This window comes from Lucilia cuprina, chromosome 3, assembly GCF_022045245.1.
Source record: "Lucilia cuprina isolate Lc7/37 chromosome 3, ASM2204524v1, whole genome shotgun sequence".
NCBI classification, from domain to species: domain Eukaryota; kingdom Metazoa; phylum Arthropoda; class Insecta; order Diptera; family Calliphoridae; genus Lucilia; species Lucilia cuprina.
Window position 1 is genome coordinate 3,095,914 of NC_060951.1, and position 13,403 is coordinate 3,109,316.

At 30.0% G+C, this 13,403-nt stretch overlaps 3 protein-coding genes and 2 long non-coding RNA genes across 5 annotated transcripts in view; 1 reads left to right on the top strand and 4 right to left on the bottom strand.

Annotated features, from left to right (window-relative positions):
* The window catches only part of LOC111684933 (DNA-directed RNA polymerase III subunit RPC1), a 66,694-nt gene that overhangs the window by 25,509 nt on the left and 27,782 nt on the right, over positions 1 to 13,403 (top strand). The window lies entirely within an intron of this gene.
* Positions 1,347 to 2,290, bottom strand: LOC111682547 (chymotrypsin BI-like). The gene is made up of 2 exons (XM_046946007.1): positions 2,198 to 2,290; positions 1,347 to 2,140 (listed from the first exon to the last, which is right to left on the bottom strand). Exons 1-2 carry the CDS (start codon positions 2,264 to 2,266, stop codon positions 1,400 to 1,402), a joined length of 810 nt encoding a protein of 269 aa, XP_046801963.1. The 5' UTR covers positions 2,267 to 2,290; the 3' UTR covers positions 1,347 to 1,399.
* On the bottom strand, positions 4,154 to 5,103 carry LOC111682548 (chymotrypsin BI-like). The gene is made up of 2 exons (XM_023444520.2): positions 5,017 to 5,103; positions 4,154 to 4,962 (listed from the first exon to the last, which is right to left on the bottom strand). Exons 1-2 carry the CDS (start codon positions 5,083 to 5,085, stop codon positions 4,222 to 4,224), a joined length of 810 nt encoding a protein of 269 aa, XP_023300288.2. The 5' UTR covers positions 5,086 to 5,103; the 3' UTR covers positions 4,154 to 4,221.
* LOC124418743 lies at positions 5,899 to 7,988 on the bottom strand. Its single transcript, XR_006940193.1, has 3 exons — positions 7,969 to 7,988; positions 6,052 to 6,069; positions 5,899 to 5,987 (listed from the first exon to the last, which is right to left on the bottom strand). It is a non-coding gene; the product is annotated as an uncharacterized LOC124418743 (long non-coding RNA).
* On the bottom strand, positions 6,364 to 6,704 carry LOC111682549. The gene is made up of 5 exons (XR_006940194.1): positions 6,685 to 6,704; positions 6,605 to 6,622; positions 6,525 to 6,539; positions 6,449 to 6,466; positions 6,364 to 6,386 (listed from the first exon to the last, which is right to left on the bottom strand). It is a non-coding gene; the product is annotated as an uncharacterized LOC111682549 (long non-coding RNA).

Here is a 13,403-nt window from a genome sequence, read left to right on the forward strand (position 1 = left end):
ATGTATCATTTTCATTTTTCCAAACTAAAGCACCACCAGAATCACCAACACACGGTGACTGTTTGGTAGCATTCCAACCAATAGCACACATAACTGTAACAGGCGTTTGTTCGTGAAACGCCCTATCACATTCAGTATTATTAACAATTTCAACAGTGGTCCATAATAACCATTCGGAATTTTCTTTACTTCGTTCACATGTTGTACCAAAACCACTTATAGTTCCTTGTACACCAATAAATTTATTGTATATTTCACTGGAAGATACTAAATCAATGGCTTTTATATTGTCGCTAAAATTCAATGGCGTCGGTAGTTCAATTAGGGCAATGTCGTTAAACAAATTTACTTCATCGAATTCGGGATGTATAAAGAATTCATCAGAGTTAATTAAAATTGGTGTTTCGTCAAATTCAATGGTTCCAAAGGCCATTACAAGGACTTGAATGTCATGAATACAATGAGCAGCAGTTAAAACCCATTTTTCGCTAAGAATAGAACCGCCGCATATCTCTAATTCTTCTTCTTGTGTTGCATATATCGCTAAAATTACATGCCAGGGAAATTGACCTTGTTTAGCCCGCGTACCAGATATAATGGGTGCACTTTGAGAATTTGACTGAAAAACGAATTATTATCAAGTTATTTATTAGATTAATAGGTGATTTTTTTGTTGGTTTTAAGATTCTACCGCTGTAGTTGTTAGATATAAACGGCATATGATTCCTAAAATAATTATTTTTAATGAAAAGCTCTGCATGTTTAACAAATTAAAGATTTTATATGAACTGAAGTCTATTTTCTTTAAGTTTTCTTTAATATATAATGTTAGTTTTAAAAATAGATTATTTGTTTTAATTTTATTGATTAATTGATTCGTTAGACATTTTTTTAACATTAAACTAATTTGTTACAGACGTTTAAAGGTTTTTATACGAATAATTTGTAAATTTTTGGTTCTATGATTAAGTACAACCCCAACTCCCATAAAATCGCATCAATTTTTTGGCTCTCGTTCTGTTCAAAATCACTTTTAGAAGGCAACCAAGAATCTCCATTCGATTCAAATGATAAAGATTCTGATTCATGATTCTCTTTTGCAGCAGTTCTAAAAGAATCTTTACATAATGTTCCCAAAGTCCCATATATAGAAACATCTTTCGAAATTTACGATACATTATTAAAAAAACTACAACAAATCGTATCCACTTTAATTCAAAATACGCTCCAAAAAGATTTCCAATCGGTCAAAGATTGACAACTCAGCAATAGTTGTATTAAACGAAAGTTTTAACTCTGAGAAGAACATTCACCAACAATGTTAAACAATAAGAACAAGATTCTTTAACTGTATTGTTTTCATTCGTTTATGGTTCTTTTAGAAATTTCCATTTTAAAATTAATCAATTTTTAAACCCGTTACATTTCTAATAAAATCTAAAAATGAAGTTATTCTAGTATAGCCGGAAGGATATTGCGAACATTTTTTTGGCTTTATATAAGAGAATACACCAATTTGCACAAGTTTATTATCTGGATTCTTCCAAACTAGAGCGCCACCAGAATCACCATCACATGCAGACATTCTAGTACCATTCGCGCCTACTGCACAGAGAACAGTATCAGGTGTTTTCTCCTGAAATGCCTTATCACATTCCGTATTAGGGACAATTTCTACAGTGGCCCACAGTAACCAGCGAGATAAGTTCGCATATGCATCTCTTGTCCTACCAAAGCCACTTATAATGGCTTGAGCACCCACAAAATTTTTTGACGATTCCTTTGAAGATATCAAATCAATTTTGTTTAAATTTTCATTAAACTTTAAGGGTGTAGGTAGTTTAATGAGGGCTATATCATTGAAAAGCGTATCTGGATCATATTTGGGATGTAGAAAAAATATTGTAGAACTCATATTAATTTGATAATTCATAATATCTATGGTGTCAAATATTAGTGCAGCGTAATTTTCACCATCTACACAATGAGCAGCTGTTAAAATCCATATATCGGATATAATAGAACCACCACAATTGTCAACTTTACCATCCTTTTCATCTACCCATATGACAACATGCCAGGGAAATTGACCCCGTGTTGCCCTATTTCCAGCTACTATGCGTGCACTTTGTTCATAAGACTGTAAATTAAATTATAAAAACGTATATAGTATCTTCTTATATATTTTAAAACTAACCGCTATAGTAGTCAGATATATCTGACATGTAATACCAAAAAGGACAACTTTAAGTAAAACTCCAGACATTTTATTCAGTTACTACTAGATGCATTCTTTGTGTAATGTTTTTCCTTTTAATAATTTTTTATTTATTTATAGGTATAACTTTTAAAAATTTTCTCGCCATAATTTTCGATTTCATTCAATAATTAATTCGTTATACTGTAGTTTCTTTTAGCAATTGATATTCTAATTCCATTCTAAATCATTTCTAACAAAAGAATTTTACAGTTAAGTAAATCTATACGGGAACTTCTTATGACATACTAAAGCATACATATACACGGTTGTAAGATCTTACAATGTTGGGAAATTTTCAAAGTATTGACAGAAAAATCATTTCTCCGTCATAACGGAGTCTAATTGACTGTTCGCGCGTAGTTAACTACCACGTGAAATGTTGCATGACAAAACTTGTACGTTGACAACCACAAGATATAGATATTTTCTGTCAACAATGTAAGATCTTATAACAGTGTATGCAACATAGCTTAAGACTATTAACGAAAGAACCCAAAAAAAGAATTAAAGATGAAAAATGTTCCATAATAATATTTAACGTTCAAATTATCACAAAATATACTTTTAGCAGCAACCTAGCCCTCGCCTCTTTTTCAGTTCCAATATAAATACAAAAATACGCCTAGGATCTTTGTGGTTCTACGCACTGCTTAATTATTCCAAGAGGCCTTATGGGATTCTCTCACCCATATATTTAGTTCAGCTTTTGTTGCGTCGAATGATTTTGCGTTTGTCAGTTTAACTGCCTCGAGCTCCCTTCCCTTCAAAGCTATTACATTCGCTCTTTCGTTACCGACTACTCCCGAGTGGTTTGGTACCCATATGTTGTGAACCTTACCTCTGAGAGAGTATTGATTTAAAGCTTCCTTACAATCCAATGCGCTCTTAGATTTAGTTCTATCACCTTTATCGCATTAATTGCCTTCTTGCTGTCGGTAAATATATTAAGCGCTGTGGACTTGTGTTATGATTTGGTAAACGGTGGTATGTATATTTCTGCTTCTTGATCTTCAATATAGAACCGCAGCCCCAATTCATCCAACAACTTAGAGGCATCCGTGTAACAACGGATTCCTACTGGTATTTGCTCTAATGTTCAGCTTGACCAAGACATTGTATCTTGGATCAGCGTTTCAAAGTTTCCGACATATTCTGTGTCCGGTATACAATCAGATAGGTCCGATGATTGTGTATAACCTTCCAATGTGTCCAGTATACATTGATGACGTGTTCTATAAACGCTTTTGGCCAGTTCGCCTAAAGTAAAAAGCCGTTCGGCTTTAAGAGCCGCCTCATATCTTAAATTTGTTTCAAGAGCCTTAGTTGAAGCAGTTCACATAGCACCACTTATACCCATGCAGCATGTACGCTAAACCCCCTCTAGCAGTTTGATATTGCACTTATTGTCTAAAGCAGTCCACCAGATTATTAAAGCATAAGCAAGAATTGGTGTAAAGCCAATTTGTCATAGTAAGACTAAGACCCCATTTCATACCTATAGTTCTCCTACATATCGCCCAGCACCGATGTGCCTTGTTGATTCTATCCTTAGGACGCTAATAATCGTGGTAACTCGGAGTAAAGGTGACAAAATGCCACCCTGTGGTATACCGAGTAATACATTTTTCCCGATAATTATATCGTACATCTCGCAGCTTATTCATCTGTACTTTAGCATTAGTTGATCCAGTTATGGAGCACCTGGTCAACATAAAACTGATATAGAAATTATATAAGAGTATCAGTGTGCACGTTATTGAAGGCGCCTTCGATGTCAATGCATACCGCCACCGATTGTCCCTTTACATAAGCATGCTGCTTAAATTATAGGTGTTTGTCGGATACCATACTATTGACTATCCGTTCCAAGTTCTATTAACAAATTAGTATATATTTCGTTCTTGCTTCAACTGTATTGATATCATTCCTTTATAGTTCTTTTAGAAATTTCCATCTTAAAATTAATCAATCTTTAAACCCGTTACATTTCTAATAAAATCTAAAAATGAAGTTATTCTAGTATAGCCAGAAGGAAATTCTGAACATTTTCTTGGCGTTGCATAAGAATATACACCAATTTGTACAAATTTATTAGCTGAATTTTTCCAAACAAGAGCGCCACCAGAATCACCATCACATCCAGACATTCTAGTACCATTCGCGCCTACTGCACACATAACAGTATCAGGTGTTTTCTCCTTAAATGCCTTATCACATTCCGTATTAGGGACAATTTCTACAGTGGCCCACAGTAACCAGCGAGATAAGTTCACATATGCATCTCTTGTCCTACCAAAGCCACTTATAATGGCTTGTGCACCCAAAAAATTGTTTGACGATTCCTTTGAAGATATCAAATCAATTTTGTTTACATTTTTGTTAAATTTTAAGGCTGTAGGTAGTTTAATTAAGGCTATATCATTGAAAAGCGTATCTGGATCAAATTTGGGATGTAGAAAAAATGTTGAAGAACTCATATTAAGTTGATAATTCCAAACATCTATGGTGCCAAATATTAGTGCAGCATAATTTTCACCATCTAGACAATGTGCAGCTGTTAAAATCCATATATTAGATATAATAGAACCGCCACAAGTGTCGACATCATCATCCTCTTCATCTACCCATATGATAACATGCCAGGGAAATTGACCCCGTGCTGCCTTCTTTCCAGATACTATGGGTGCACTTTGTTCATAAGACTGTTAATTAAATTGTAAAAACTTGTATAGTATCTTATATATATTAAAACTTACCGCTATAATAGTCAGATGTATCTGACATATGATACCAAAAAGGACAAGTTTAAGCAAAACTCCCGCCATTTTATTCAGTTACTACTAGATGCATACTTTGTGTAATGTTTTTCTTTTTTATATTTTTTTTTATTTATTTAAAAGGTATAACTTTTAAAAATTTTCTCGCTATAATTTTCAATTTCATTTATTAATTGATTCGTTGTACTGTAGTTGAAGATTATAGGCATATATAACTAAAATAATTGATGGTTTCCAAAACATTTCTAACAAAAGTACTATAACTACAGTTAAGTAAATCTATGCAAGAACTTCTTATCACATACTAAAGCATACATATATAAGGTTGTCAGATCTTACAATGTTGGCAGAACTTTTAAATTTTCGTATGATTTTTATTGACAGAAAAATCATCTCTCCGTCAAAATGGAGGCTACTTAACTTTTCGCGCGTAGTGGACTGTTACGTAAAATGTTGAAAGACAAGACTTGTACGTTGACACCTACAAGATACAGATATTTTCTGTCAATATTGTAAGATCTTATAACAGTGTATACAACATAAGACGATCAACGAGAGAACCCTAATATCTAATGTTAAAATTGTCACAAAATATACCCTTAGCAGCCTCTAAACAAACAACCTAACCCTCGCCTCTTTTTCAGTTCTAATATAAATACAAAAATATTGTTTTCTTTCTTTTTCCGACCCTTTAACGAATAATCTAGAAAGAAACTATTCTAGATTCCTAATCATTTCAGAAAGTTTATAAAGCAAAACAAAAGTAGTTTCTTATAATCATAATTGTTTTTATAAACATTTTTATTATTACTTATATATTACATATAATTTAACTAATTGTTAAAACCGTTATATTATGAATATAATCCAAATATATTGTTATCCTATGATATTATTGACCTTTGTTCGGCCCTTGACTCTCATACAATGGCTACATTCTTGGTCTAAGACTACAAAACAAATTATCAAATTAGTATATACATTTTTTATTCCTTGTGATTATGAAAAACTTACATCTTTTACAGATTTCGTCTAAAAAATAAATTGAATTAAATTAATTCTTTTCTTGTTATTTAAAAAAAACTTACCTCATTCTTGGTATCAGACTATAACCATGTTATTAACAAATTAGTAAATATTTCTTTCTTTGTTATTTTAAGAACTCACCTCTTTCGTGGTATTGACCTATAAGAAAAAATATTATGGAATTAGTATACAGTTCTTTCATTATTGCTTTAAAAACTCACCTCTTTCGTGGTATTGACCTATAAAATAAATTATTATGAAATAAATATATATTTTTTTCAAATGTTGCTTTAAAAACTTACCTCTTTTGTTGTGGTATCATCCTATAAAATAAATTTTTATGAAATTAGTATATATTTATGTCTTTGTTGTTTCTAAAACTTACCTCATTCTTGTCATTGGACTAGAAAACCAAATTAACAAATTAGTATATTTCTTTCGTTATTGTTTTAAAAACTCACCTCCTTGGTATATGCCTGTAAAATAAATTATTATCTAATTAGTATATACTTCTTTCCTTGTTGTTGTTTTAAAAACTTACCTCATTCTTTGTATTGACCTATAAAATGATTTATAATCAAATTAATATATATTTCATTCCCAATTACTTCAAAAACTAACCTTTTTATTGGCATCAGGCTAAAAAAAAGAAAATTTTAACAAATTAGTCTATATTTCGTTCTATTTTGCTTTAAAAACTCACCTCTTTCGTGGTATCGACCTATAAAATAAATTATCAAATTAGTATATATTTTTTAATTATTGTTTTAAAAACTCACCTCCTCTGTGGCATCATCCTATAAAATAAATTATTATAAAATTAATATATATTTATGTCTTTGTTGTTTCAAAAACTCACCTCTTCTGTTGTTTCATCCTATGAAATAAATTTTTATGAAATTAGTATATATTTATGTCTTTGTTGTTTCTAAAACTCACCTCTTCTGTTGTTTCGTCCTATGAAATAAATTTTTATGAAATTAGTATATATTTATGTCTTTGTTGTTTCTAAAACTTACCTCATTCTTGTCATCGGACTATAAAACCAAAAATGTTAACAAATTAGTACATATTTCATTCATAATTGCATTAAAAACTCACCTCATTCTTGTCATCGGACTATTAAACCAAATTAGTATCAAATTAGTAAATATTTTATTCATAACTGCATCCAAAACTCACCTCTTTATTGTCATCAGACTATATCAAACCAAATTATTAACAAATTAGTATATATTTCTTTCGTTTTTCTTTCAAAAACTCACCTCTTCCTTGGTATATGCCTGTAAAATAAATTATTATCTAATTAGTATATACTTCTTTCCTTGTTGTTTTGAAAACTTACCTCATTCTTTGTATTGACCTATTAAGTGAATTATAATCAAATTAATATATATTTCATTCCCAATTGCTTCAAAAACTCACCTTTTTATTGGCATCAGGCTATAAAACCAAAATTTTAACAAATTAGTCTATATTTCGTTCTATATTGCTTTAAAAACTCACCTCTTTCGTGGTATCGACCTATAAAATAAATTATCAAATTAGTATATATTTCTCTCATTATTGTTTTAAAAACTCACCTCCTCTGTGGTATCATCCTATAAAATAAATTATTATAAAATTAGTATATATTAATATCTTTGTTGATTCAAAAACTCACCTCTTCTGTTGTATCATCCTATCAAATAAATTTTTATGAAATTAGTATATATTTATGTCTTTGTTTTTTCAAAAACTCACCTCTTCTGTTGCATCATCCTATAAAATAAATTATTATGATATCAGTATATATTTATGTCTTTGATGTTTCTAAAACTTACCTCATTCTTGTCATCGGACTATAAAACCAAAAATTTTAACAAATTAGTACATATTTCATTCATAATTGCATTAAAAACTCACCTCATTCTTGGCATCAGACTATAAAACCAAATTAGTATCAAATTAGTATTTCATTCATAACTGCTTCATAAACTCACCTCTTTATTGTCATCAGACTATATCAAACCAAAATATTAACAAATTAGTACATATTTCTTTCATTATTGTTTTAAAAACTCACCTCCTCCTTGGTATATGCCTATAAAATAAATTATTGTCCAATTAGTATATACTTATTTCTATCTTGTTTTGAAAACTTACCTCATTCTTGGTATTGACCTATAAAATAAATTATCATATTAATTTTCATTCCTAATTGCTTTAAGAACTCACCTCTTTCGTGGTATTGACCTTTAAAATAAATTATTATCAAATTAGTATATATCTCTTTCATTATTGTTCGAAAACTCACCTCTTTTGTGGCATCATCCTATAAAACAAATTATAATTAATTTAGTATATATATCTTTCTTTGTTGTTTCAAAAACTCACCTCTTTTGTTGTATCAACCTATAAAATAAAAAAATAGTATGTATTTTTTCATTATTGCTTTAAAAACTCACCTCTTTTGTGGTATTGACCTATAAAATAAATTATTATCATATTAGTATATATCTTTCATTATTGTCTTAAAAACTCACCTCTTTTGTGGTATTAACCTAAAAAATATATGATTCTGAAATTAGTATGTAATTCTTTTTTTTTTATTAAAAAATTTACCTCACTTTTAGCATCGGACTATAAAACCAAATTGGTATAAAATTAGTATATATGTCATTCCTAATTGCATCAAAAACTCACCTCTTTCTTGGTATCGTCCTGTAAAATAAATTATTTTAAAATTAGTATATATTTATTTCTTTGTTCTTTTCAAAACCTACCTCATTCTTGGCATCTACCTAAAAAATAAATTAATATCAAATTTGTATATATGTACATATCATATATCTTTCTATGTATTTAAAAACTTACGTCTGCTGTACTTAGATATATTTGACATATAATCAATATAATAACCAGCTTAGTCGAAAAATACTTCATGTTGGTCAATTAATAGTTCCTTTGTTATTATAAAAAAATACTAATTCATATTTTCTTTATATTTCGTTTTTTATATAATTGTCATTATTCCCATTATCAAATTGATTCGTTAAGCATTTTCTTGTTATAAAATAGGTTTCTTTGGTCAATTATTCCAGTTACCATCTTTATATAATTGGAAATTTTCAAAGATTTTTTAGTATAATTTTATTTATGTATGTATATAACATCTATATGTATAAACTTTAACGTTGTAGTTCTATAGTTTATAGTTCAGCATAAAATCTGGTCTATAGGTTAGGTTAGGTTGATACACCTACTACATCGAAACCGATGAAATACACCCAGGCCACTATCGGGCCTATTGTTCGCAAAATTATTATTTGTCAATGTTTAGAAAATCTGGTTCCTGAACGAAATTCCTAGGAATTTTGCAATTGGTGTTAGTGAAATAATATCACTTCCAAGTTACTTGGATCTAACGTCTAATAGTAGCAATAAAACTGCTATCTAAATTCGTCTGAATCCACACGTTCAATTTTGTATAGACGTGGTAGTGCCTACTCAGAATATATAATCATACTAACCTCTGACTTGTTCATTTTGTGGAGATCTCATCAGGGTCGCCCGTAGCATCTTTGTAATTCTGCCTATTCCGATCTATAGTCGAGTCTATACTCTAGTTTATGGTCTAGTCTATAGTCTGGGGTACAGTCTAGTCTATAGTCTAGTTTATGGTCTAGTCTTTTGTATAGCATGTAGTCTAGTTTATAGACTAGTCTATACTTTAGACTAGTTTATAGACCAGTCTATTCTTTAGTCCATGCTATAGTCTTGTTTTTAGTCTAGTGTATAATCTAGTTTTTAGTCTAGTCTATAGTCTAGTTAATGGTCTGTAATCTAGTCTGTAGTCTAGTCTGCAGTGTAGTATATAGTCCAGTCTATAGTCTCTAGTCTGTAGTCTAGTATATAGTCTAATCTATAGTCAAGTTTATAATCTAGTCTATAGTCTAATCTATAGTCTAGCCTAGTCTGTAGTCTAGTTTATGGACTAGTTTATAGTCTAGTTTATAATCTAGTGTATAGTCTAAGCTATAGTCTAGTCTATAGTCTATTTTATGTTCTAGTCTATAGTCTAGTTTATGGACTAGTCTATAGTCTAGTTTATGGTCTAGTCTATATTCTAGCCTGTTTTCTAGTTTATAGACTAGTCTATACTGTTGACTAGTTTACTCTAGCTTATAGCCTAGTCTATATTATTAGTTTATATAATCTAGTCTAAAGTCTAGTCTAGTTTATAGTGATATCTGTTGTCTATAGTCGATTTATTTAAACAAAAAATAAAATAATAGATTTTTCTAACTAATATTGTCTATATTGTTTTATTTTTTATTAATTTTAATTTAAACCAGTTACATTATGAATCCAATCCAAATATGATGTTACCCTAGTATAACCAGTAGGATATATCGAACAATTGTCTTCCTTTGAAAAGGCTACTATACCAATTTGTATAAGCTTATTAGTTTCGCTTATCGTTACTAGGGGACCGCCAGAATCACCATCACATGGTCCCGATTGTACACCTTCCGAACCCCTACCACACATAGTCTTTTCATCCATTGGTTCATTGTACGCCTCTGCACATATGCTATTATTGACTATTTCTACCGTGGTCCATATTAACCAAGGGGAATATTCATATACTTGATTTTTTGTCTGACCAAAACCACTTACTATAGCTTTAGCGCCAAGAAAGTTATTTGTAATATCTGCTGCGGACACCAAATCTATGGGTTGTATGTTGGTGGTAAAATTTAAAGGTGTTGGTAGTTCAACTAGTCCTATATCATTGTCGATAAAGTTTTTTGTAAAATCAGGATGTACAATAAATTTAGTAGAGCTCATATTAAATGGTATATTATGCAGCGCTATGGTTCCAAATCCCAAGTAAAGTGGAGCAATATTATAAATACAATGGGCAGCTGTTAAAATCCATTTATTAGAAATAATCGAACCTCCACATATTTTAAACATTGTTTCGGTTTCGTTTAATATTAAAAGAACATGCCAGGGAAATTCACCTTCTTCAGCGAGTTTACCATTTATAATGGCTGCACTCTGAGAAGTGGACTGCAATATATATATTGTTTAAATTAATTAAGTTTTCTTTTAATGATCGTTATTAAAACTTACTCCTGATATTGTTGATATATTATTGACATATAGACAATATAAGATCCATAAAATGCTTATTTTCATCACTATTTTCTTTAGATATATCACAACTATTAATAATTTTCTTTCAATTTCCTTTTATTATATTGTAACTTAAATAAATAATATTGATGTAAGCTTTAATTGAAATTACTCATCTTTTTAGTAAAATGTCTAAAACTAAAATGCCTAAATAATTGATTTATAAAGTAACTTATAGTAAAATATCGTTTAAATATCAAATTATTTGCTTGAAATATCATCTAAATGAACAATAATTGAAGAGATATAATCACCTCTATCGCCAATAGAAATGAAAATTTAGTTCCCTTGAGATGTTTATTTCCCTTGAATAGAAAATTGTTATCGTGAACTTGTTGTAGCAACAAAAAAGTTAGTGAACGAAAAAAGTGAAAAGGGAACATATTTCACGTGAAATTATGATTGTCGATAGAGGAGAATATGTTATGAATTGTAAATACATACACATAAGGGTGCCAAATTGACAACATAAAGTTTCTAATTTATCAATAACGTCCGTTGTCCGTACGTACGACAACATTCGTTGTCGAAATCTAAATTTTATACACAACCGTTGTCAAATGTTAACAAACGTAGTAAGCTTATTATAGGCAAACAATCCGCTGTCCTTTTGGTATCGTGTGAGTCCAAACGGTCATTCATTGAGTCATAGGTAGAATTATAAATCTATCTTAAAGAAATCACCATATCAAACCGATTTCTTAGATATCAAAGAACTCATAATAAGCAATTGTTTTGGTTGTAGTATAAACTATCTAGTAATGTATCTTTCTATCTAGTTATCTATCAAATCGCCCATTGCTGGTTAGCTTATTTCCTTATTATTCAGCGACACATTTGAAGTTTTTTCTTCTTTTTTATTCTTTTTTTATTCAAAACTTAAACCAGTATAATTGCGAATAAAACCAAAATACGGAGCTACTTTAGTAAAAACATTTGGAAACATTGAACATTGATTATGTTTTGTATACGAAAATATGCCAATCTGTATTAAACGCTCAAAATTATTCTTCCAAACTAATGCACTACCAACATCTCCATCGCATGCAGACGAATCGAAACCACCTAAACCATGGGTACATAATTCTTTATCGGACATTGGTGTTTCGTACGACTTAGAACATGCACTTATATTGATAATTTCTAATGAAGCCCATAATAACCAATGTGATAAATTAGGATTTGTTTGTTCTGTCCGACCAAATCCAGTCACAATAACTTCAACACCAGTAAAATTTCTTGAAATCTCTGCTAAAGACATCAATTGAATGGGTTGTATAATATCGGAGAATTCCAATGTCGTAGGTAGTTCAATTAATGCTATATTATTTATCAAAATTTCCCTATTAAATTCAGGATGTATAATTATAACTGTAGAGGTCATTGTTATATTATTTATGTTCAATTCTATTGTTCCAAATATCAGATCCACCGAATAGCTTTCATACACACAGCTAGCAGCTGTCAAAACCCAATTATTGGATATAATAGAACCGCCACATAACTCTCTTTCGTATTCGATTTCGCCTATCCATAACACAACATGCCATGGAAATTGTCCGAGTTGGGCTCGATTACCCGATATTATAGCAATATCTTGCGAATTGAACTGCAAGATAAACTGTGTCTAAGTAAATTTTTGTTTTTAAAATAATTTTATACTTTTTTAAGTTCACCTCTGCAGTGGTCAGATATATCCGGTTTATAATCCCTAAAGTAAATACTTTAGTTAAAAATCCCTTCATGTTAAACAATTATTGATTACTTTTTATTAACTAATGTAAACTTTTATATTGTTTTAACACTTTTTCTTTTATAAAATTTCCTACATTTTCCTACATATTTTTATATTAAGACCCCTTATAAAATTGATTCGTTAGACTTTTGTATACCCTCTAACGTTTTGAGAATGTAAATATAAAAGAGTATTGTTCAGTTTGTAATATTTGTAATATAATTTTCCAAACATATAAAACGTATAATATTTGTAATATATTCTCGATACTGATATATAAAGAAGACGATCTATCTGTATGTTTGTTGACCCTGTATGGTGTGACCCCAGATATCTTGAAGATCGAAATCTTCAACAATTTTGTCAGATATACTTTCCTTTATAAAATCATGGATATGTATCAATTCTATCTATCTATCTA

Bases quoted from the DNA above. Each gene is read 5' to 3' on its own strand.
- LOC111682547 (XM_046946007.1), bottom strand. From the start codon at position 2,266: ATGTCTGGAGTTTTACTTAAAGTTGTCCTTTTTGGTATTACATGTCAG. The intron at 2,141-2,197 runs GTTAGTTTTAAA...TTTAATTTACAG, and splicing joins TATATCTGACTACTATAGCG to TCTTATGAACAAAGTGCACG.
- LOC111682548 (XM_023444520.2), bottom strand. From the start codon at position 5,085: ATGGCGGGAGTTTTGCTTAAACTTGTCCTTTTTGGTATCATATGTCAG. The intron at 4,963-5,016 runs GTAAGTTTTAAT...TTTAATTAACAG, and splicing joins TACATCTGACTATTATAGCG to TCTTATGAACAAAGTGCACC.